A 24,228-nucleotide genomic window follows, 5' to 3' on the forward strand; every position below is an offset into this window, starting at 1 on the left:
AAATGATCATCTTGGTCTTTCTTAACTTTAGTTGCTTTAGATTCACTTGTATCTGAAAATAAGATTGTGACCCCTCCTATCTTCTGATCTCTGTTTTCTTGAAATACTGTTTTCCAACCCTTCACCCTGAAATCTTGTTTTATCCTTCAAGTTTATGTGTGTTTCCTAGAGAAAGCATGTAGATCCCTTGTGCTTTTTTATCCAATCAGACAACCTGTGCCTATTCAGTTGGGAATTTAAGCTATGTACATTTATTGAGAATTGATAAATGTGGTAGAGTTCTATTCATCTTATTTTGTGAAAGTCTGTTGTATTCCTTGTGCCACTGTGGAAGCTAAGTTATGTCCTTTAGTTTCTGAGGGTTTACTTTGCTGGTAATTCATTGTGATGGTCAGTGTGTAGAATAAGTCTAAGTATTTCCTGTATAGTTTGTTCTTGTGTCAAATTTCTTCAATATTTGCATGACAGTAAAAAATTTGGTTTTCCCATTGAATTTGAAGCTTAGTTTAGCAGGATACAAATTGGAAAGTTTCAGCTGAGATGTCTGCTGTCACCTGATGGATCTGGTCCTGTAGGTCAATTGGTGTTTACTCCTGGCTGCATTCAGAATTTTCATTTTTATCTTGACTTTGGACAGGTTCATTACACTGTGTCTTGGAGATGCTCTATATTAGAGAGTTTCTGGGGTTTGATATACCCCCAGAAGGAGTGTGTCACAATCTTTGGTGATGTTTGGGAGGTTTTCATTTATGATATCCTCCAGTAGGTTTCCAGTCCTTTGTGTTATTCTTTTTTACCATCAGAGATACCCATAATTTGCATGTTTGAATGCTTTGTGATGTTCCAGAGTTCTCTAAGTGATTACTCTGCTGTTTTTCTCTTCTCTTCTGTCTCTTCAAATGCTTGGGTTAGTGCAAGAGCTTTATCTTCTAGTTCGGAGGTTATTTCTTCTCCATGGTTTAACCTGTTATTGATGCTTTCTACTGCATCCTTAAGTTCCATGATTGACTCCTTCAATTTCTTTTTTTTTTTTGTAGAGACAGAGTCTCACTTTATGGCCCTCGGCAGAGTGCTGTGGCCTCACACAGCTCACAGCAACCTCCAACTCCTGGGCTTAAGCGATTCTCTTGCCTCAGCCTCCCAAGTAGGTGGGACTACAGGCGCCCGCCACAACGCCCGGCTATTTTTTGGTTGCAGTTTGGCCGGGGCCGGGCTTGAACCCGCCACCCTCGGTATATGGGGCCTGCGCCCCACCGACTGAGCCACAGGCGCCGCCCCCGACTCCTTCAATTTCTTAAGCTCTGCTATATCCTTTTAAAATTCTTCATATCTTGCATCCATTATTTGGTTCTGTTTTTGAATTTCCTTTTGATTTTTTTCTACTTTCTCTTCAATTCTCTTCACTTTTAAAATTATTCATATTTTAAATTTCCTTTCTTTCATTTTCATCATTTCTTTATGCAGAGTCTTTCTTTATGCAGAGTCTTTATTTAGGCAGAGTATTCTGCAGTAGCTAGTGTGTTACTCTGTTCTGAGTTTTCATGTTGCCAGAATTGTTATGTTGGTTTCTCCTCAAGTGTTTTCCTCTTGTTCACTTCCTTCCCTTACTTTTTCCTGTTATTTTCCCCTTCACTTTAAATTACCTTGTAGCTGTGCTTAGGTTTTGAAGTATCCTTTTGGTATAGGGCCAAAAGTAAGAGAAGGGTAAAGAGTGAGAAGGGAGAAAGGAAAGAAAAAGCGAAGCAAAAAAAAAGGAAGGGTGAAAGGAAGAAATTGAAGAAAAGGAGAGAAGAATGACAGAAAGAGAAAAGAGAGAGGAGAAATGGTAGGTTTTGGTATGGTACTTTGACCCACACTCACAATTGCAGGACTCTGAGGTTTGGGTTGGGTGGATCTCTCAAAGTCATCAGCTCCTTATCAGCTTGGGCAAAAGCAAGACCCCTATTTCTGTCAAATACAGAATTAAATCAGCAGTATGACACAGTGGTAACCTACCAATACCATCTTTCCAAAGGCCAAAGCTAGAAGGATCCCCTAGACCAGGGCTCAAGACTTCTTGAGCCAGACCAATGCTGTGATACCCTAGCTCAGACCTTGGAGTAAAGCTCTGTTTCATAAATAAAATATAAAATAAAATATAATAAAGCAGATCAAAAAAGAAAAGAAATAATAAAAATAGATAAGGGAAATTAAAAATAAAATATATAAGATAAAAGGGGGATATCTTAGTTTTTATATCAGAAATTTCTGTAGGATAGATGAAAAATTACAGAAAAGGGAAAAAAGGAGAGAAATAAAAAAGAACGAGTAAAGGGAGCTGAAAACCATAGCTGCTATCGAGCCCTTCCTCTTGAAGAAAGTAAAAATGAAAAAATAAAAATACAACCAAACCAAACCAAACCAACCAACTAACAAACAAAAAACCCCAATAATAATAAGGAGAAAAACAAGTATGAGAAAAAATTGAAAAAAGAGGAAAAAAACATATATATTGCAATATACTTCCTGGACACCAGGTTCTGCTGTGGTGTTAGGATATACAAAACACACTTCTGCTATATGAGATGGGTTCTGGAAGCCCCTCTTGAGTTGCCAAGGATATGCAGTTCCATCTTCCTGATTAATTTGCCCTCAATCACAGCGTAGTAATTTCACTAACATTCCTTGTCTGTAGGATTGGGATCCTGAAGCTCTTGCCAGATTTCTTAAGAGGCATGCCTTGACCTTCCAAACAATATCCCCTGGCCACAAAGTGGCTTTCCTGGGAGTGCAGGAGCAGTTCAACTCACCCAAGGATGCCTGCCTGAGCTCAGCAGGTGTGTCAGAGCTCACCATGCAGTAGGACCCTGTAGACTGGCCCTCCCATGGTGGTGGCGCCCTGCTAGTAGCCAAGCCAATAGGAGGTCTTCCCCACTCAGTGATTTAATCCTGACTAGATTTAATCCTGACTGTTCAAGTTCAGTTGATGGCTTAAAACCTTGCAAGGAAGCTCCAGGAACCAGTCCAGTTAAAAAACAAAAAACTGCAGAATCAGCCTTTCCTGTCTCTAGCTTTCCTCTGTGGTGCTGGATGGCCTCTGTCAGTGCCCAGGCACTTACCTTCTGTGCCTGTTTTCCATAGCTCCTGACCTCCTTATTGGCTCTTGGAGTCCCCTACTGCACTGTGCTCCTGGAATGATACTGCTTGGCAGGATTCTCTAGCCAGAGATAGCGGGAGCCCTTTCTTCCCTGTCTCACCACAAGTGGCTGCTAAGGAGATGTCTCTAGTTCTCCATCTTGCTCCACACTCTGACCAACTATTTTTATATTAGTAGACATTATGGTTTGTGGTTCTGATTCTATTCATGTATAGATGGATTTTTGCTAATTTCTTTATTGGTTTATTTTTATTTCCATTAATACTAGACATTATTCAAAGTTCTCTTTTAGGTTCCATTTTCCTGTCACTATTAATAAAGATGTACGTTTATTCCTTCTTTCTTTATTTTTTTGAGACAGAGCCTCAAGCTGTCACCCTGGGTAGAGTGCTGTGGCATCATAGCTCATAGCAACCCCCAACTCCTGGGCTCAAGCAATTCTCTTATCTCCGCCTTCCAAGTAGGTGGGACTACTGGTGCTGGCTACAATGCCCGACTATTTTTTGGTTGCAGCCGTCATTGTTGTTTGGCGGGCCTGGGCTAGATTCGAACCTGCCAGCTCAAGTGTATGTGGTTGACACCTTAGCTGCTTGAGCCACAGGTGCCGAGCCCATATGCCTCCATCTTTTAAATATCTCATTAAAGCACTTCTGCTTCCATGGTCTTTCATAGTTCCCTCCACATGTTTTTTTTTTTTTTTTTTCCCCATTATAGGCAGCATCACTGATCTTTATGAATTTAAGTGTCTTTATCTACAAATCATAATTGACTATATTTTATTCTTACTATTCATAACATTATACATTAGCAGATTACTGTTATTTTCTTTATTTTTTAAAGTTTATTTCAGTATACTATGGGGGTACGTATGTTTTGGTTACATGTAGTTTGCTTTTATAAATTTTAAGTCAGAAATTATCGGTGTGCCCCTCACCCAGAAAGTGTATAATGAACCCATTCAAAGTACCGATTAGGTGGAAATTTACCCTTTTCCTTCTCCCACCCAAACAATTTCATTGAGTTTTCCTTTCCTGTGAACACATAGGTGTTGATTAACTAGTTCCAATTTAGTATTGAGTGAGTATACGTGGTGTTTATTTTTTCATTCTTTTGGTACTTCCCTGGGGAGAATGGTCCCTAATTACATCTAGGTTATTACAAAAGATGCATAGGTCACTATCTTTTTCTCTGTCTTAATAGTATTCCATAGAATACATATAACACATTTTATTATTTCTATAGTAGGTCTTCCTTATTAATATGGTAGATCCTCCATAGTTGACCACCTCCTTAAATTGACCTAATTTTCATAGCCCAGACATACACCTCATATACATTGTCAGTACAGTAGGCCTACTTCCTTATGTTCACCACGTCTATCTGTTGACCAGTTTGTTACAGTTTCTTGGGTGGTCATCTTACTAGAGGTTCTACTGTATATTATATAATCATTTTTAAATGAATTCTTTATATAAATAAACATATTGGTAACTATTATTTTTGAATATTAAAATTAAAAATAAGGAAGACAGTTTTGTCCTTTTTTATGGTCTAGTAAACACTACCATTTCCCCCCAATATCATGCTGTTGTAAATTTCCCTCTTAGATGCCTCAAAGAAAATTAAAACAAGCTCCCTTATTTCCTTTAAAATGTTACTTTAAAAAAAAATTTCTTTTTTGATAAAAATGTCTTTGCTTCTAAAGTTTTGGTATCAGTTTTATAGGTGAATGACATATTACATGTACATTTAACCATATGCTATTTAAAATCTTTCATTATATAAAGTTATTGCATTTTTGGGCCTAATTTTGAGTAAAAATTATACTAAGGTAATTTTTCCCATAATTTAATTACTGTATACTTTATTGATATTGAAGCTGAAAATTTTTGAACTTATTTTTTTCCGTACGTTTTTATTGAAGCCAGATTTTTCTCCATGAGAATTAAGAGATGTAACTTTCCCCCCTCAGATTCTCCTGAGAATGATATTCCTATGGAGATTACCACAGCAGAACCACAAGTTTCTGAGGCAGTGTATGACTGTGTTATTTGTGGACAGAGTGGCCCCTCTTCTGAAGACCGACCTACAGGATTGGTTGTACTGTTACAAGCATCCTCAGGTAAAATTAATTTTTCCATGGGAACATTTTTAAGCTAAATTATATACAACAGATTAATAAACATATTAAATGAAAGTTATATCTTTGTCTATTTATAACTATAAATCTTTATACCAAGGATTAATTTAGATTCAAATAGCAGAGATTCTTTATCTGGTTCTGGCAATGAGTGCTAGAAGAAGTCCTTAATAGAGAGATCTTATTACTTTATTACTTATTTTTTCTTTAAATTATGATGGTGTATCACCATTACTAGGTGGCCAATAACTGAGTTCATTCTTGGTATTTTTTTTTGTTTGTTTGCAGTTTTTGGCCAGGGCTGGGTTTGAACCTGCCACCTCTGGCATATGGGGTTGGCGCCCTACTCCTTTGAGCCACAAGCGCCATCCCATTTTTGGTATTTTAATTGTTCTAAAATCTGTAAGCTTCTTAAGCCTGTAAGTATTGTCAGTTTAAATATTTTAATTACTTTACATAAGGTATATTCAGGCACCTGTGCCTTATTTCTTTTCTGTTGTTCTTTTCTTTTATTGAAGTCTATTGTGTTGCATACCCTTATTTCTAGAGCCAGTGCAAGCAGTAATTCTTGAAACAAATGTGGATTGATGTGTTTGCCAATTTATAGTTTAGAAAATATTTTAAAAATTTGAAGGATTTGGCTTGGCGCCTGTGGCTCAAATGGCTAAGGTGCCAGCCACATACACCTGACCTGGCAGGTTCAAATCCAGCCCAGGCCTGCCAAACAACAATGACAGCTGCAACCAAAAAATAGCCGGGCATTGTAGTAGGCACCTGTGGTCTCAGCTACTTGAGAGGTGGAAGCAAGAGAATTGCTTGAGCCCAGGAGTTGGTGGTTGCTGTGAGCTGTGATGCCATGACACTCTACTCAGGGCAACAGCTTGAGGTGCTGTCTCAAAGGATTTTTCTGAATGCATTCTATCCTTTCCCATATTGATGTATTTTGAGGCAGGGATGACTTTTACACAATCTAGACTCAAGTGAATTTAATCTGTTTTCAATGGGAGTATGTGTGAAGCAAAGAGAAAGTAAAATTATTACTTATTTCTCCAGAGGATTTTTTTAAGGGTGCTTGCTCCCTGAAATCATTGAATATTAGAAACTCCCCTGAGATCAAGTATAGTGTTGCTTGACTTAGTCTAGAGCTGTCAAAACCAGAAATGCCTGGTTTGGAAATGTAGCGGGGGAGGGAGGATACTGACTACTTTTATAGCTCCTTTTGTGCCCCTACTAGTCTTAGAAAAGTTTACTAGATTATTGATCCTTGACATTTAACTTTTTCACCATATACTAGTCATTTATTTTATTCATTAATTTATTTCACAAATATTTATTGAACACGTAGGTACCAGGCACTATTCTAGTAAGAAACCAAATAAAGCAAAATCCCTACACTAATGAAACTTATGTTCTTGTTATTTTAAGCCTTTATTTGTTCATTATTTTATATTTTTAAAGTTTCTTTGATTTGTTACTTCATTTAATCCCCTTTAACAATTTTGTACACTAGCTGTACCTCAGAATAATAAAGGCTATATATGACAAACCCCAAACTAACATCATCCATCTATCATGAGTTCATACTCACATTTTAGTTCTATTTTAAAAAGCAAATATTGGCATATTTGAAGTTTTATTTACTCTGCAGAAGAAAATTAGAATATCATTTTTTTGAGGGGATCTTTAAAAATGTTCTAATAGTGGAAATGTTAGTATAGCTTATAATAACTCAGCTTTTCTTGGTGAATCAAGTCTTTGTTGATTAGTTTGGTTTTATTTAGTGTTCTTCCATCTCTGTTAATGTAGTTTTGGGGCAGTGCCGTGACAGTGTTGAGCCAAAAAAACTGCCAATCACTGAAGAGGAGCAGATTTACCCTTGGGATACATGTGCAGCAGTTCATGATGTGAGGCTTTCGTTATTACAGCGTTATTTTAAGGATGTAAGTTCTCTGTTGAATACTATTTTTGTCTGCAAAATTGATGATTATTTCCCTCTTGAGCTTTGTATTAGATATTTTTCTTCTACCAAAAATGGCATTCTGATTTTAAATCTGGAAGCTTCTTAGAAAAACAAAAATTGATACGTGGATAGTAAAGAAATGGAAGACTGTTAATAAATTAAAATGTCAGATAATAATGTTTTAAATTTTTTTATGTAGTATACATATTCAGTTCAGTAGAACATTGAGTTTAGCAGATTCTTAAAAATTGTGGTCTCCTTCAATGTTGTTTGCTTGCAACACTGATGAGAAAAAGAATCGAGTCCTGACCAGCATTACTACTGTCTGTGTGGAGTTTGCTGCTTCGCCCCGTGTCTCTGTGGGTTTTCTTTGGTTTCCTCCCACATGCCCAAGATGTTCACATTAGGTTAATTGATGTGTCTAAATTGTCACAAAACCACCCCAATGGTTGGTTCCCATCTGGCACCCTGCGCTGCCAGGATAGGCTCTGGCCACCTGTGACCCTGAACTTGAATAAGTGGGTTACTAAATTAATGAATTAATGAATACAAATTATTATAAAATAAAAATTCTTGAAGAGTACAATAATCAGACAAGTGCATGACACTAAACAATCTGGTACAAAAGTGAGCCTGCATATTCGTTACTGTTTGGTTTCGGACTGCCTAGGGGTAGGTGTTCCTTACAGTTTTCTCTTTGCAAGTGTTTATTCCTTGATTTAACCCACCACCACTATTACCACCATCATTCATGGATTCACCAAAAATTAGATAATTATCTTCCTTGTTTTTATTAATCCTTTAAAAATGTGTATATAGTTCACATCCATTTCAGTGTTTCATATTAGGAGTGTTTTAGATCTCTATTTAGAACGTTAGTGATTTTTGTTTTTTTTTTTTGTTTGTTTGTTTGTTTGTTTTTGGCTGGGGCTGGATTTGAACCCACCATCTCCGGCATCTCAGGCTGGCACCCTACTCCTTTGAGCTACACGCGCCACCCTTTGATGTTTTTATACCCACGATTATGCTGTAGGAACTTAACTCTTGTTTATATCAATTAGACGAGGGTAAAATTGGTTTTATTAATACATTGTTTTGCTTAACGTTACTGTTTCCCAGAACCTATTAAGGATGACATTAAGGAAGAATTTACTGTGTTAACTCTATGAAAATATTTAGATATAATAAGAATATTTCTAGAAGATTTTTGCCTCTGTTTACTTTCATTTAAAGATACACAATAAAATTTCACCATAATACTTTTAAAATGTAAAGTAGGGGTAGATTTGATTCTTGTCTTCTATGACTTCTTTTGAGCTTGGTAGTTTTTTTTTTTTCAAATTTTTGCATCTAGAGGGGCTCTATTACTCAGAAATGTCTCAAGGCTCTGAAGATAAAGTTTTTCACTTAATAGGAGCAGTGTTGTTAACTTTAAAAAATTTCTGAATCACATTTGATGTTTCTTGAGTAGATTATCCACTGAGATTTCCTTTCTCTTACACTGTTTTGAATATACTATGTCTTGAATTAAGTAAACATTTGATAGCAGCTTAAAATATTTAAAATACAGGCTCGGCGCCTGTGGCTCAAGTGGCTAAGGCGCCAGCCACATACACCTGAGCTGGCCGGTTCAAATCCAGCCTGGGCCCCCCAAACAACAATGATGGCTGCAACAAAAAACAGCCAGGCATTGTGGTGGGCCCCTGTAGTCCCAGCTACTTGGGAGGCAGAGGCGGGAGAATCGCTTGAGCCGAGGAGTTTGAGGTTGCTGTGAGCTGTGATGCCATGGCACTCTACCCAGGGCGACAGCTTGAGGCTCTGTCTCCAAAAAAAAAAAAAAAAAATATTTAAAATACTAATAAAGCATTATTTTTAGTTAGCTTTATGAGGTAATCCAGATGATAGATGTCTGGATAGATTTCCAAATAGAACTTCTTCCTTGCCTGTAAATCCACTGGTTTAAATGGAAGAAACTGGTAGGATAGGTAGAAGACAGAATACTTAATTAGAGTAACAGTCACTGAGGTAGTGGTGGTAAGAGCCAGGAGTAGAATTACTCCTTTGGACTAAGGAGATGGTCTGTGGTTGCTTTTTGAGGAGCTGATGGCTCTAATTAGGGGAGTCATCCTGTAGAATCTTAACAAGAAAAACTAGGGTCTGGTCCTGATTCTGCCATTTCTGAGGAATGTGAGCTTGACCAAATCCCTTAAACACTGTAAAACTCAGGTTACTCATTTATACAATAGGGTTGATAATGGTCTTTCTGACAGTAACCCACAGGTTAGAAGTTCCTTTAGATCACTTTGCATGTAATACAAGTCAATATAAATGTAAACTGTTGTTTTTAATATTCAGGCTAGCCCATTTAGGAGGACTCACCTTATAAGGCACCTTGGTTAGGTAATGAGTGCCATGCCTCCATATATTTTCAGAGGCTTAAAATGAAATTATGGCTATTTTATAAAAGCAACCGCCAAATGTGTGTACTGATGCATGTATACATGCACACACCCAGATTTCACACTTTTTTCTTTATTCCTCATTGCTTCTTTGAATTTTTTGTAGGGTACATATGTTACCCTATTGATGAGACCAATAAATGTTTTCTTTTAAAAGAAAATCATAAAATAATGTTCTGTTTTTGCAGAAATTTGCTACATTATTTAGATTTTATTTTCTTGTCATCATCCTGGCTTTAATTTATCAGTTTGAACTAATTTAGAGTAAATGGGTTAAGATGAAACCCAGAACAAAATAGACTTTTTTTTCATTTATTCAAGATATAATTAAGACTTAAGAGCATAATAATTTTGAAGCAAGGAGAAATTTAATAAAGGAAAGAAAAGATGGAGTATCTCTTTTTTAGTAGTTAGTCATTTCTAGAAAAAGCCTTTTTATAGAAAGGCTCTGAACTAAAATCTGAATTGGATTAGACTCTGTTGTGTTTCTGATAGTGATTGTGGGATATTTTATCCTATATCATTACTTTTGTGTACTTTCATAATGTTTACTTTATGTATAGATGGCATATTCCCTGGACTTTATCCGTCTGGAGATCTACCTTTACTTATGTTGGTTTTATAGCCCTCTCAGGGGCTAAAACATGGTATATGTGCTGTAGATGCTTATTGGATTTCTTACTATATTACTAAGACTACCAGAGTTCAGTAGTCAGAACCAACTGTAGAGAGCGTAAGAATAACTATCAGTGAATACTGATACTGATCATAGAATTAAACTGTGTAAATTTTGCACTTTTCATATCAGTTGTGTGCATTTTACAGAGTTGATCTATGTCATTTTTGTTATATAACACAGTACATTCACTGTAGAAGCCAGCAGTATTCTATGTGGGAGATAACAACATGGTAGAAGGAAAAAACATGAGCCATTGGAGTGAAATAGACTTGAGTTTGAACTTGAGCTCTATCACTTACAGCTTAGTGGTCTTGGTAAAGTTTTTTTCTCTCTTGTGAAAAGGGATAACTACTATTTGAGGTTTTAATAAATATTGAGATTATGAAGATTCATTGCCAAGTACTTAGTACAGTGGGAAGTAGGCACATAGGTAAAGTCTTCCTAAAAAATTAGTTTTATATTAGTGTTTTACCACCTTTTTTGACTCTAGTAAACTCAAGTAGGATATCTAACAGTTATATAGAAAACATTATTTTCAGTTTTAAAGGCTAACTTGTTTATTAAAAATAATGATATTACATTTTTATAGAACAGTGCCAGAGAGCAGTTTGCTTATTAACTGACTACCAGCCATTCTAAAATGGTCTAATACCCAAATCTGCTTCTATATCAAGCATCTCCAAAGCATAAAACAGAAATGAGCAGGCCTCCTGTTGTTGTTCTGATTTGTAACAATAGAAACTTGCTCACCTGCTGTGAATATCTGATTTGTGCTATTGCACATCTTCAAATTTGCTGGGAAGTCATTTTCTACATGCAATATAGTATTTTCAACTGTCAGATACTCATGAAGAGTTGTGATTTAATGTTGGAACTGTGTTTGCTATTATTTAAAGACCATTTGGTCATCTTACGTTGTAATGTATAAATTTCCAACATAAAAAATAAATTTAAAGGTTTATTAGTTTTTTGAGTATGTAAGAATATGCTTATTTGATGGCTCTCAAATCATTCATCATCTACTATCACTCATGTTAGATCTTGTTCCTCATATCACTCTGGCCTGCCCATCTATTTACTATAGATTTTAGAGGGTGAATTCAGGTTCAGGTCTAAATGTCATTTGACAGAGGTCAAATAGTTAAAATTCCAAGAAAGAGATTTTAAGAGGAAAAGTCTTACACCTGTATACAGGTTGAGAGGGAGGAATTGGCAGAGAAAGAGAAGTTGAAGGTGGAAGAGAAGGAGGAGATAAAAGTGTTACTTTTTAAAAGAAATTTCAAAAGGGTATGTAGTTTGCTTACATAGCTTGAGTCCCTTCTTTATTATATTAAACCCTTGTAAATATTGAGACATATATTTTGGGTTGTTTTCATGAATAGATAGGTAAATCATAGAAGAAATTGGAGTAAAAGAGACCAGTTAAACTGTTTCAGAACCCCTCTCCGTACTCCAGGCAATGTAGACTTGAATGTTATGGGTGGCGCCTGTGGCTCAGTGAGCAAGGCACAGGCCCCATATTCTGGAGGTGGTGGGTTCAAACCCGGCCCCGGCAAAAAAAAAAAAAAAAAAGAAATTACAGAATGTTATAGTGGGAATAAAGAAGGGAGGCCAAAATCATGAGTTATTAGGAGATAGAATCCATGTGGTTAAGGAACTAAGATTATAATATGAAGATAAGGATGTAATATAGAATGACTCTTCACTTAGTGACTTAAATAGATTGTGGAGTTTTAAACCCAGAGGAAGACAACAAGCTGTTTTTGACACTGATTTGTGTTATCTGAGGAGCATTAAAGTGGAGAATTCTGGTTGGCAGCTGAGTATTTGTATTAAATACTCAGGCAAGAGATCTAGGCTGCCACAGTAGTTGAAATAGCTAATTATATTGTGCAAGAGAATAGTTTTAGTGAGAGAGAGTAGCACTGAGAATAGAACTTGGAGGAATATAAACATTGAAGGGGCAGGTGAAAAAAGAAGAGTCTTGGAAAGAGGCCTAAGAAAAACAGAGATTAGGAGGAAAGCCAAGAGGTAGTAGCATTAGGGAAAGCCAGGGAAGTATGCATTTTAAGACGTTAATGTCAGATCACAGTGAGATTAAGTACTGTATAGAACAGTTTAAGTAATCAACAATAGTGTGGTTTACACAGACTATAGTATAGTATTGAAAACTTACATTTTATGGGATGGAGAAATGCTAGTTCATAATATTTGTTCTTTTTGATTATGAGCATAGATATTGGGAACTAAAAAACTTTATGATGTGCCAGTTTTAGACAGCTTCAGGGCTGTCTAGTTGGTTTATATCACAAAAATAGAAACTCCACATTAACATAATAATATGAAATCATGCAGAGGTTTATGTGGATATATTTAAATGTTTGTACTTTTTAAAAATTAATTGTATTTGTCTTTTGTTTTTGAAGAGTTCATGTCTCTTAGCAGTCTCAATTGGCTGGGAAGGAGGTGTTTATGTACAAACCTGTGGCCACACATTGCATATAGATTGTCATAAATCTTACATGGAATCATTACGGGTAAGTTGACTGAAAAAAATTTCCAAATAGTATATATCTTTTGAGGAGTTAATCTTTTTTACAATTTATACATTTAAATTATAGCTTATCATTTTGACTGATTTTGATTACCATATAAATGATCCAGCCTCCTTGTTCTCTTCAACTTGAGGGATTTTCTTTTTTTTACTTTGCTTTAGCAACTGAATTCCATGGCTACAGTTTAGATTTTGCTACTCTTGTTCTAAAATAGTAAGCTTTAATATGCTACCACATCATCTTATTATGTAATTATTCTACACATTCTCTTATTTTCACTCCCGTTAATGTGTTTTGCGTCTGGCATCAAGATCTCTAGATCTCTAGTCCTTTAACTCCTTTGCATTTTTCCTAGTGTATTCGCTCTTTCCTAGCCTCACTTTCCTGTACTGTGCCCATTCTGCTCTCATTTAATCTGCTTCCTTTGGCAGATTAATCATAAAATCTAGTGAACTGTTACCACAAATTTGTAGACTTAGACTAGGTTCTTGGGCTGTAAATACTGCCTATCAATTCTTTTACCTGTCTTTGATCAGTTCCCTCTCCTGTTCTTTTCAGCAGCTATTCCAGACCTTTGCCTGCCCTATCCTAGGCTCTTCCCCTAAACCCAGTATCTGTTTCCTTTTATTCCTTTGTCTCTTCCCAAGTCACCAAGAAAACAGTATCTCCTGTCACATACTCCCTTGGCTTCCCTGCCTTGTTTTTCTATTTCTTGATAAATGATTCCACATTCCAATTAATCCTTCCTTCCTACTCTTTGAGGTTCCTTCTGTTCAGGAATAACTTTTTTCTCTGTACTCTAGTGTTCTTTTCTACTCAGCACCTCAAAGGCCTCAATCCATCTATCAGTAGATAACTCTTTTTTTGTCTGTATCTTCAGTTTACTGTGTTAGGAGTTAAATTATAAAAGGCCTTGTGGGGTCCATTTAAAGAATTTGGACTTTATATAGATTCTTTTTTTTTTTTTTTTTTTTATTTCAGATTCATATTAAGGTACAAATGATTAGGTTACATAGTTTGCTTTTGTTTGGTAGAGTTGAGCCTTTTACCCAGAGGGTATGCTGTATACCTTACGTTGTGCCCATTAGATGAGAGCTTATCAATACCCCTTTCTTCTCCCCTTTTCCTCCCTCCTACCTACCCCCCATGAATTTAATTTTGTTTTTTTTTTTATGTGGGGGTAAAGTTGTTTATCTGTTGGTTTCATATTACCATTGTGTACATTGGCTACTTTTCTTTTTTTTTTTTTTATTGTTGGGGATTCATTGAGGGTACAACATTGGCTACTTTTCTATTCTTAGAAATTCTTTAGATGAACCCATTAAAGGCTCTCTCTAGTCTTAGATTAAAAGGAGCAGGGGTGAGGTAGTTGAGGGACTTGACAAATGAGGAGGTAGTTTGAAAAACAACTTTGGAATTAGGTGAGAGAGTGCTTCCTAGGATGTTGGAGAAAGATTGCCAGGCAATATTCAGGGCTCAGTTGAGGTTGGAAATAGTTTGTAGCAAGAAGGTATTTTTTCCTGATAGCTCTCATTTTGAGTGCAGAATTGGAGAAGGCACATTGTATAATTTTGTACACAGGTTTTTTTAGATAAGAATGGTAGAAGTATTACCAAGGATTTTTGAAGTAATAGATTGTGGTGTGTAGACATGGTGTATAGGAGAGGCCTGATGAACTGGGAGGAAAAGGGATTAAAGGAGATAGGAGTTGATAGAATGTAAGGTGTTTGAATTTAATGTTTTCACAGATGGAACAATTTTGGGCCATTTCATTACGGGACAAGAGTATGGTCACGATAACAGATACTGGAGTAGAGTGGACATCAAAGCTATAAGAATTGATGAGGTCAAGGAGCTGAGGGACTAAGTATAAGATTGATGGTTCACATGTACACTGAAGTTGCGTAGGAGGATAGCAACTTGGAGTGATGAAGAAAACTAATCTAGGCACCAAAGTCTTCAGTGGTTGAGTGCATGGGGTGATAGTGAAAAGGAAGGAAGACAAGAGAATGCAGGAGCAATGATTTCAGGCCAGCACTGGAGATGAGGATAATGAGGTATGAGGTATATGGGAGGAGGAGTTGAAAGGGTTTCTGGGGAGGCTTCAGCAAGGAAGAGGACATAGCATTCTTCTTTGGAATTAAATAAGCCTGTAGGGAAGCTTAATACAGAATGTTCTTCTGGTGACTAGGACCCTTGCTCTAACCTTGTACAATCTTTATGTGTATCCTAAAACTTTAGCTCACAGTCTCCTTCTCTGGGAAGCCTCCTCTTTTGTTGCATATATCAAACTATAACTTATTTGTCTAATTTTGCTTTTAAATTGTGAGTACATTAATAAGAGAAAATGTATCTTAACTCTTCATTACCTGGCACAGATATGGCACATGATGGGAGTTTGTAAGTCTTTTAAGGCTTGAAATGAAGAAGATATGTTTTTACATTTTTAAGGACTTAAAAAATGAATGTCAAAAAGTAAAAAAATAAAATTCAGTTCTTTTAAAGTACTTGAGATACAACAACGTACAACAACATACAGTGAAATGAGTATGAAATCGGTTGTCCAGTCAGTTGTGTGCAGTGGTTAGACATCTTAGAAGTGTCACTTTCTCAAGGCTTAATTTACTCTCAAAAGCTATCTATTGTATATGAAAGAACGTGGCACTGGGATAATCTTTTTAGTAGTCACTTATTGATTCCACATCCAAGATTAAGAAAATATGGCCAAGGTGAGAGGACCATGATCCACTTTAATGTGGCCTCCTTTTTGAGTTATTCTTTATCTTAAATCCATGTCTCATATTGATTATATCTTTATCTGAATGTTCCATACTGAGAAAAAACTGAAATACTCAGTTCATTGGTGAGGTCAAGTGTTACGTAATTGCTATGATGTAAAAAGTGATTTGGTAAACTTCAACAGTTAAATAATTTGAGACTTTCTTTATGAGATACATTAGGGATGTCTTTTTTGGTGTAATTCATTCATTTTCTATAAAATGTATAAAAAAATAAAATGTGGTGGTGTAATTTTTGTTTTCTTTAAATGTGTGCATCATACATCTGTATGTTTCTTTCATCTTTTAGAATGACCAGGTTCTTCAGGGCTTTTCAGTGGACAAAGGAGAATTCACATGTCCCCTCTGTAGGCAATTTGCTAATAGTGTTCTTCCTTGTTATCCTGGAAGCAATATTGAAAATAACCTTTGGCAACGTCCTAGCCACAGAAACATACAAGATCTCATGAAGGAAGTGGAGGAGCTGCAGGGACGACCGGGAGCTTTCCCAGTAAGCATCAGTGTAAGGCAGAAATACCCTGGTTAACTCCATTCTGGTTTTCAGCTTTCATTTTCATTCAGTTTACCAACAGTTTATAAATTTCTCTGGACATTTATACATTTAATAGAAATTGCTTTTAGAGGTTTTTCTCTTTGTGATTAAGTGAAAGTAATAGAACAAATTATTATCAAAAGCTGTACTTTTTTGTTTCAGCCCTATACCTAAAGGGCAATATTCTTAACCTAAATTGTTATAGTTTTAATACTACTTTTATGTACAGATCAAGAACTCCAACATGCTTAGATATGGTTAGGCTCTTCTAAGATGTTCAAATATTTAAAAGCAAAGTGAAACAGACAAGCTATATATGTGTCTGTGTGTGTGTAAAATAAACCTGGCGATATAAGGCACAATCTGATAATTTAAAAATTATATACATTAAGTGTATTAGGATTAAGATAGATTTACATACACACATTTATTTATGTATTAGAGAGATTAAGTATTGTGTAATTGATTGAACCATTCACAATAAGCCAATCTACTTTTAGTGTGGGGTTTGGTGTAAGTGAACAAATCTTTTATCTCATCAAGTAGGATTTATTTGATTTAAAATTTTAAACTATTTTACCTTCATTGTACATTTACAATGTACAGTGTATGACTTTGTATGACCTCTGGTTTATGTCACAGATGTATGAAAATTATGAATATTTGAATTTTGAAACAGAAATGTACACTTTAAATCTAGAAAGATTCATTACCTTGCAGTTGCCTTTTTCAAGTGAAGACTAATTTTAGAATCTGTGATTTTTTTTTTTTTTTTGGTAAATAAAATATCACTTTATAAGAGAAAGAAAGTATTTTTTGATTGGTTTTATCTTTGTGTACTAAGTATATTTATAGTGGATAATGTTATATTTGTTTTGACTTTTAGACTTTAATTTTCTATGTGTTTATGTGATAAACATTCTAGTTTTATACTATTATCAAATAAATTGAATATGAACTTTATATGTATGTTTTTATTTTTTATAGTCTGAAACCAACTTAAGTAAAGAAATGGAATCCGTAATGAAAGATATAAAAAATACTACTCAGAAGAAATACAGAGACTATAGCAAGACCCCAGGCTCACCAGACAATGATTTTCTCTTTATGTACTCTGTTGCAAGGTAAGTATATATAGAATATACTTTGGCATTTACTTATTAATAGTTTTATTGCTTGATAAGTCTTTATGGCCATTTACATTTATTTAAAGAAAGAATGTATATTTTTAATGTTGGTTGAAATTATGGCTAGTTTTAGTATCTCGTAGGAGGACTATACATGTGCAGCTTTCCTTTATTTCCTGAAGAGTTTTTATTATAATGAACTATTTGGGTAAATGTTATATTACACATTATAGGACATGTGGGGGAAAGTATGTTATTAATATTTTGGGCAGATAGATACCTCAGAGCATGTGAGTATTACATATGGAGACTTGTCAAAAATGGTAATACTGAGAACTAAAGCATTATAGTTTGTTAACCATTTTGATTTATGGAAAAATAAGAACTGTAAGAAGTAGAAGAATTTTGTTTGTTTTATAGTGAAAGATCTAGTAATATCCTAGAAGACTACAAGTAGTTTAGAAAATCAGATATGGAGAGGAGGTAAGAGATCAGGCATGTTCTAAACCTCTATTTGTAGTGAGTAGGGGACTCAAGGAAACAGAAATACGTGTTTCTCATCTTTCACACTGGGAAAGATTAGTCTAATTGATTGTGTTCAATACCTAAAGAATATTTCCAAATAGGAATCTTAGGGAACTTAATTGAGTGTATATGGAGAACCATAAAAAAAGAAAATAGGGGACACAATTAGAAACTTGTAAATACCTTCTGTCAAAACTGATATTGTAGCCCCAATATCTCTGGAAGCATACTTCATATTTTGTCCAGGTGGTATAGTATAGGTAAGGTTTAGAGAGATAATGAGACTTGAAGTCATGCAGCCAGTTAGTGGTAGAGTAGGACTAGAATTCACATCTCTTGAGTTAAGAGCTGGTGTTTTTTCAATTATTATCCCTCCTGCGTTTGACTTTTATAGGACCCATTATGCATATAGTTCATTATGGCTGTTCTCTCTGCCCCACTCCTGGAGCAGAGGGTACTAAGAATGCAAATGCTGGACATGGGTTGATGTAAAAGGATCTGATGGATTGGAAAGGAACTTTCTAGATTGTATATTCCTTGACTATTGTTTTTGTTTATCCAGAATGCTTTAGATGAAGATATAACAGTTAATTTAATATTTTATTCCTAGAGCGTTAACAATTACTACATTCTTGTAATAAAAGGCACTTTATGTGAAAACTGAATACGTATAGTTCAATTTTGCCAGAGTTACAGGGTTTTACAGAACTTCTGTACAATATTGTGATTATAGCATTAGATTGGATGTATACCAAATTCATTCATGCTATATATATTTATACATACAAGCACACTTAAATGTTGCTCATCTATTTATGGATTGATTTTATTAATGTTGTTGACCTTAGAAAATTCTGATTGAAATGGAAATGATTGGTACATGGAATTTTCCTGTAGTATGATAAATTTAATAATTTGATTTAAATATAAGGTAGAAGTTTTAGACTCCTATTTCCTAATTTTTTTCCATTTCTTGATTTAAATATTACATATAAATAAATTATAGAATACAGATTGTAGTGATCATAGGGGATCATTTGGATCAATACATATCGGTTTTCTGTTTTTTAGAGAAGCAGGAGTAGGGACAGATATGGAATGCTTTATTAAGGATGTAAGTAGAGAAATAGAAAACATATTCCCTCCTCTCATTCTTTTCAGATCCCTCATGATAAACTGTAAAAAAGCAATAAAATAATGATTCTGAAAGTGAAAGTATGTAAAACTTTAAAAACTTACTATCCTTTGATTGGAATTACCTAGGACATTTTTCTCCCAGTGAGGTTGTACACCTTCTCTTAAGTTTTACTTAGTCATTAAAAAGAAAAGAAAAGAAAAACAAAAAACAAGGTGACTCACAAATGAGTAAAACATGAATTAAAGGAAAAAAAGTGTATTATTTCCTGTTTTAATGGGATATAATTTTCTCAGGTCTTTATATTTATTGTATGCCTAACATACAACTTATTTCCTAAATACTTAAGATTACAGAAATATTTATTCCTAAAAGGTGAGCATTAAAATCTTTAATGGTATTTAGATATCTAAGCAAAAATTTTAGCAATAAACTTTGAATTATTTAACTTTTGAATAAAATGTAATGATTCTTAAATGTATACTTTATTAGAACTGTCATATTTATTTGCATTTTGTATTAGTATTTTGAGTGAGATAAACCCTAGTTTCTCAGAGTTGAATTTCTCCCAGCTGGGTGAGTAATTTTATTTGTTCTTCAGGGAGCTTATACTTTTGATATTTAAAAACAAAGTATTTCTGGTGGGTTTTGGAGGGTTTTTTTGTTATGTTATAGGGCAGTACATATCTTTTTGCTTTTAATTTTATTTGCATGGTGAAGCCTTGGAAGTTTTTCTGAGGGAAGCACTATGGCTTGTGCCTGTAATTCTAGTACTCTGGGAGGCTGAGGTGGGAGGATTGCTTGACCAGCCTGAGCAAGAGCGAGACTCCATCTCTACCAAAAATAGAAAAAAAAAAATAGCTGGGCATTGTTGCAGGTACTTGTAGTTCTAGCACTTGGGAGGCTGGGGCAGGAGTTTGCTTGAACCTAGGAGTTGAAGTTGCTGTGAGCTATGCTGACACCTAGCATTCTAGCCTGGGCAACAGAATAAGTCCCTATCTGAAAATAGAATAGAATAGAATAGAATAAAATAAAATCTTAATTAAATTAAGTTTTAAATTAATCAAAATAGCTACATCCAAGTATTAATGTATTTCTAAAATTTCCATTCTATTCCCAGTATCAGTCATTCAAATGAAAAGTTAATTTTGGAGAAGAAAACTTCAAAAAATTTATTATTTCTTTCTTGAAACAATGGATAACATGAATTTCAATTAATTGATTTTTTTCTTAAGGATTTTTGGACCAGAAATATTTGTGGGTAACACTTGGCTTGAGAAAAATGGAAACAAGATGAAACATTATAAACCTAGACTCTGTAAACTAATTGTGTTCAAAATAAAAACATACTTACTAAAACACCAAATTATGAATCCTTTTAAAAAGTAAAAATGCTTTCCTAAAACAATTCTTGTTTTTTATTTTATTTTATGTTTTACTGGGTTCACTGATGGGTTTAAAGGAACAGAAAAGGTCAGCAAAAAAAAAAAAAAAAAAAAAAAAGAAAATAGAAAAGAAACTGAAGGGAATAAAGAGAATCTTATAATTGGTGACATAGCAAACCAAAGAGTTTGTTAGTTCCCATGAATTCTTTTTTTTTTTTTTTTTGTTTAGCACATTAATAGTTATCGCTGGACTCGGCACTCGTAGCGCAGTGGTTATGGTGTCAGCCACAGCTGGCAGGTTCCAACCGGGCCTGGGCCAGCTAAACAACAATGACAACTGTTGTGGCGTTGTGGGGGACACCTTTAGTCCTAGCTACTTGGGAGGCTGAGGCAAGAGAATCACTTACGTCCAAGAGTTTGAGGTTGCTGTAAGCTGTGATGCCATGGCACTCTACCCAGGGCGACAGCTTGAGATTCTGTCTTCCCCTCCCCCCACAAAAATAATAATAATTATCATTGAGGATTTGGAAGCTATATATGAAATGGTGCCTGATCTCCAGGAATTTATGATTCAGATGGAAAAACTAATACACATCAATCTATATAAAACAGGACATAATTTGTTCTTAAAAATGTTGTATAAAGGGCGGCACCTGCGGCTCAGTTGGTAGGGCGCCGGCCCCATATGCCGAGGGTGGCAGGTTCAAACCCGGCCCCGGCTGAACTGCAAGCAAAAAATAGCTGGGCGTTGTGGCGGGCGCCTGTAGTCCCAGCTACTTGGGAGGCTGAGGCAAGAGAATCGCTTAAGCCCAGGAGTTGGAGGTTGCTGTGAGCTGTGTGATGCCATGGCACTCTACCGAGGGCCATAAAGTGAGACTCTGTCTCTACAAAAAAAAAAAAAAAAAAAAAAAAAGTTGTATAAAAAAGTGCTGTTAAACTTCAAAATGGAAAATGAGTGAATTGAAATATAAAGTATTCAGAAGTCCTTCTTTCTTGTCCCGGGATAGCTTTTTGGAGAAGTCAGAACTTGAGTTACATCTTATATAAACAGGCTGTAGAATCGATAAAAATAAAGTTTTCCTTGGAGAAATTGAGAAAATTGCTCAACTGGTAAGTAGTAGGCTTAGGCAGGCCTTTAACCCAGATTTTTTTCCAGAGCTTTTGCCCTTTCTGCTATACCAGTGTGTATGTGAGTGTCTGTGTGTACATATACATGTTTCTTTTTCAAATTATAGCTCTAAAATTAGAAGTTAGTGTCAAAGGAGGATTGAGGGGAGAGCAGACTTTGGTCACGTAAAAAGAAATTGGAGCATAGTAAGAGGCGTTTTTATATAGATATATCCATATTTCTAGGTGGCCACCATGATGGGCATTAAGCAGTCTTTTCTCATGGTTCCTTCAAATGTATTTTCTCTTTCAAACTAACTTTTACTTTTACTATTTTACAAAATATAGGAAAGTCCACTTTTCTTTAAGAACAAAAAACTTGGGTGGCACCTGTAGCTCAAGCGGCTAGGGTGTCAGCCACATACACCAGAGTTAGCAGGTTTGAATCTGGGCCCGGGCCTGCTGAACAATGACAACTACAACCAAAAAATGGCTGGGCATAGTGGCAGGTGCCTGTAGTCCCAGCTACTCAGGAGATTGAGGCAGGAGAATCGCTTAAGCTCAGCAGTTGGAGGTTGCTGTGGGCTGTGATGCCATGGCACTCTACCCAGGGCGACAGCTTGAGGCTCGGTCTCAAAGGAAAAAAAAAAAAAACAAAAAAACTCAAAACTCCTACTTCTGGCTTATCTTTATTTTTGCATCATCCGGGTGGTGCCTGTGGCTCAAGGAGTAGGGCACCGGCCCCGTATACCAGGGGTGGCGGGTTCAAGCCCAGCCCTGGCCAAAAGAATAAAAAAGAAAGTAAAAAGAGTAGAGTTGAAATGTATTTTTGCATCATCCATTTGGGAAGATGATGGTAGGGAATAGTGTGTTGTAATTTTCAACAGTGAGGAAAGATAGATATGGGACACATGAACCATTTGTTTGTTTTATACTCTAGTAATTTTCAAAGGATCAATTTTCATTTGAATGAAATGGGAAAAGTTAAGAGTTAGGGCTATATTGATTTTTAAAATCTTAGATATTGCTGGGCAGGGTGGCATATAGCCTGTAATCCCAGCTACTCTGAGGGCTGAGGCAGGAAGATTGCATGAGCCAGGAGTTCAAATCTAGCCTGGGTAACATAGCAAAACTCCATCTTAAAAAGAAAAGAAAAAATTAATAGTAAAATCTAAAAAAATTATTAAAACCCTAGATACTATTAATATTACACAGTAACCCTTTGGTTAGGCAGTTTTTGTTTTTTAACCCAGAAAAAATGTTATGTAAGAGATCATCTGACTCTAATATGAAATAATTATTTAGATTTATTATTTTTTCCCCTAAGTATTCTTTGAAATGAAATTCCTAATAATATGTTTGTCATCCTGTGAAGTTTCATGTCTGGTAATTAAATAAACACAATTGTTCTTATATTTATATTTTAATGAATAATTTTTCAAATATGGTGAAATGTTGACATTTTGGTTCTGACATTCATTTGTAAGAATTGTTCATGTTTCTGGTTAGCTCTCTTTACAGTGCTATCTAGGAAATCTTAGTTTTCATAAGAGAATATAGCCATTAATTTTTTTCTACAGATTAGGCAACGGAAGATTTGTGAAAACAAAATGTATTGATCTCATTTATATTCCCTTGATGAAGGAACACATGCTGGTCTCCGCTTGCTTTCTGTCCACTAATATGAAATCCTTGTCCCTGCTTCCTTGCTGGTAGGTTTTTAGAAGTTCAGTGAGCAATGCAAATCGCCTGAAGGGTGGAAAATTCCCTTGTCACACAGATGCCCTTATCAGCAGCAACCAGATGGAGCTCTGAGCAGGAACATTATCAATGTTAAATTGCTCCCCCTCTCTCCTCCCAGGCCCAGTAGAGAGAATTAAAGCATTCCTTTAGAAATGGATGGCAAATGTACAGACTTACGAATATTACTATTTTAATGGTTTGTTATTTATAATAAATATATGAATAACTAATAGGAATATTAGTATTTTAACAGTTCGTTATTTATAAGTAAATACATGAAAATATCCTTTCAAAACATTCTGTGTTCAAAATACAACCAAACCAATTAATAATGTTTGTTTTAAATGAAATAGGATAATAGTATTTCTTGAGTTCACTTGCAAAAAGTAAGCTTGAAACTGCCATTTTTTTTTTTTTTTTTAAGGGAGGATATTTCACTGTTAGTGTCAAATGCATATCTTGGGTGTAAAGTAGTTAATTCAGTTTGGGTTGTAAAAAATAAAGGTATATTTAAGTTTATTAGTAACTACTGAAGAAATTAAATCTCTCATTTATTATTATTTTGGCATAATTGATTTTTTGTTTTACTATTTTTGAGTAAATCTTTAGGTTCTATATAATTTGATTTTTGAAGTGTCTAATTGTAATTTATTGCTTTTTATGTAAGCTAATCCCTGCTAAATACCTTCCAATTTCAGATCTATGTGATAATACTGATGTTTAGCCATGTCAAGTTATACAATGTATTTTAATAAAATTATAATTTTAGAAGTCTAAAAGAGACTGCTCTTCCTTATGTGTATTTTTTATAGCTACTTTAACATTAGGGATTTTGTTTCTTAATATTGATTTCCGGAAGCCATCTAAGCTTCAGTGAGTGATAATCATTTCTCTGATAGAAAAATTGGTATGCCCTTGTGTTTCACATGGCAGTAAATACCTACCCA

The 24,228-nt window shown here is 35.1% G+C and overlaps 1 protein-coding gene across 7 annotated transcripts in view; it reads left to right on the forward strand.

Annotated features, from left to right (window-relative positions):
- UBR3 (ubiquitin protein ligase E3 component n-recognin 3) overlaps positions 1-24,228 on the forward strand; it is a 233,625-nt gene that overhangs the window by 149,474 nt on the left and 59,923 nt on the right. For 3 of the 7 annotated variants that reach the window (XR_008381290.1, XM_053597855.1, XM_053597856.1), the window contains exons 25-30: positions 5,109-5,258; positions 7,083-7,216; positions 12,801-12,911; positions 16,017-16,229; positions 17,247-17,383; positions 23,119-23,250. Coding sequence is in view for 6 of the 7 variants with exons in the window: in XM_053597855.1 (XP_053453830.1) it covers positions 5,109-5,258; positions 7,083-7,216; positions 12,801-12,911; positions 16,017-16,229; positions 17,247-17,383; positions 23,119-23,250 (877 nt within the window). In the remaining variant the exon portion in view is untranslated. The remainder of the gene's footprint in view (positions 1-5,108; positions 5,259-7,082; positions 7,217-12,800; positions 12,912-16,016; positions 16,230-17,246; positions 17,384-23,118; positions 23,251-24,228) is intronic. The other 4 variants (XM_053597858.1, XM_053597860.1, XM_053597857.1 and 1 more) reach the window with 3 other exon arrangements.

Source organism: Nycticebus coucang, chromosome 7 (genome assembly GCF_027406575.1).
Source record: "Nycticebus coucang isolate mNycCou1 chromosome 7, mNycCou1.pri, whole genome shotgun sequence".
In the NCBI taxonomy this organism is placed as follows: domain Eukaryota; kingdom Metazoa; phylum Chordata; class Mammalia; order Primates; family Lorisidae; genus Nycticebus; species Nycticebus coucang.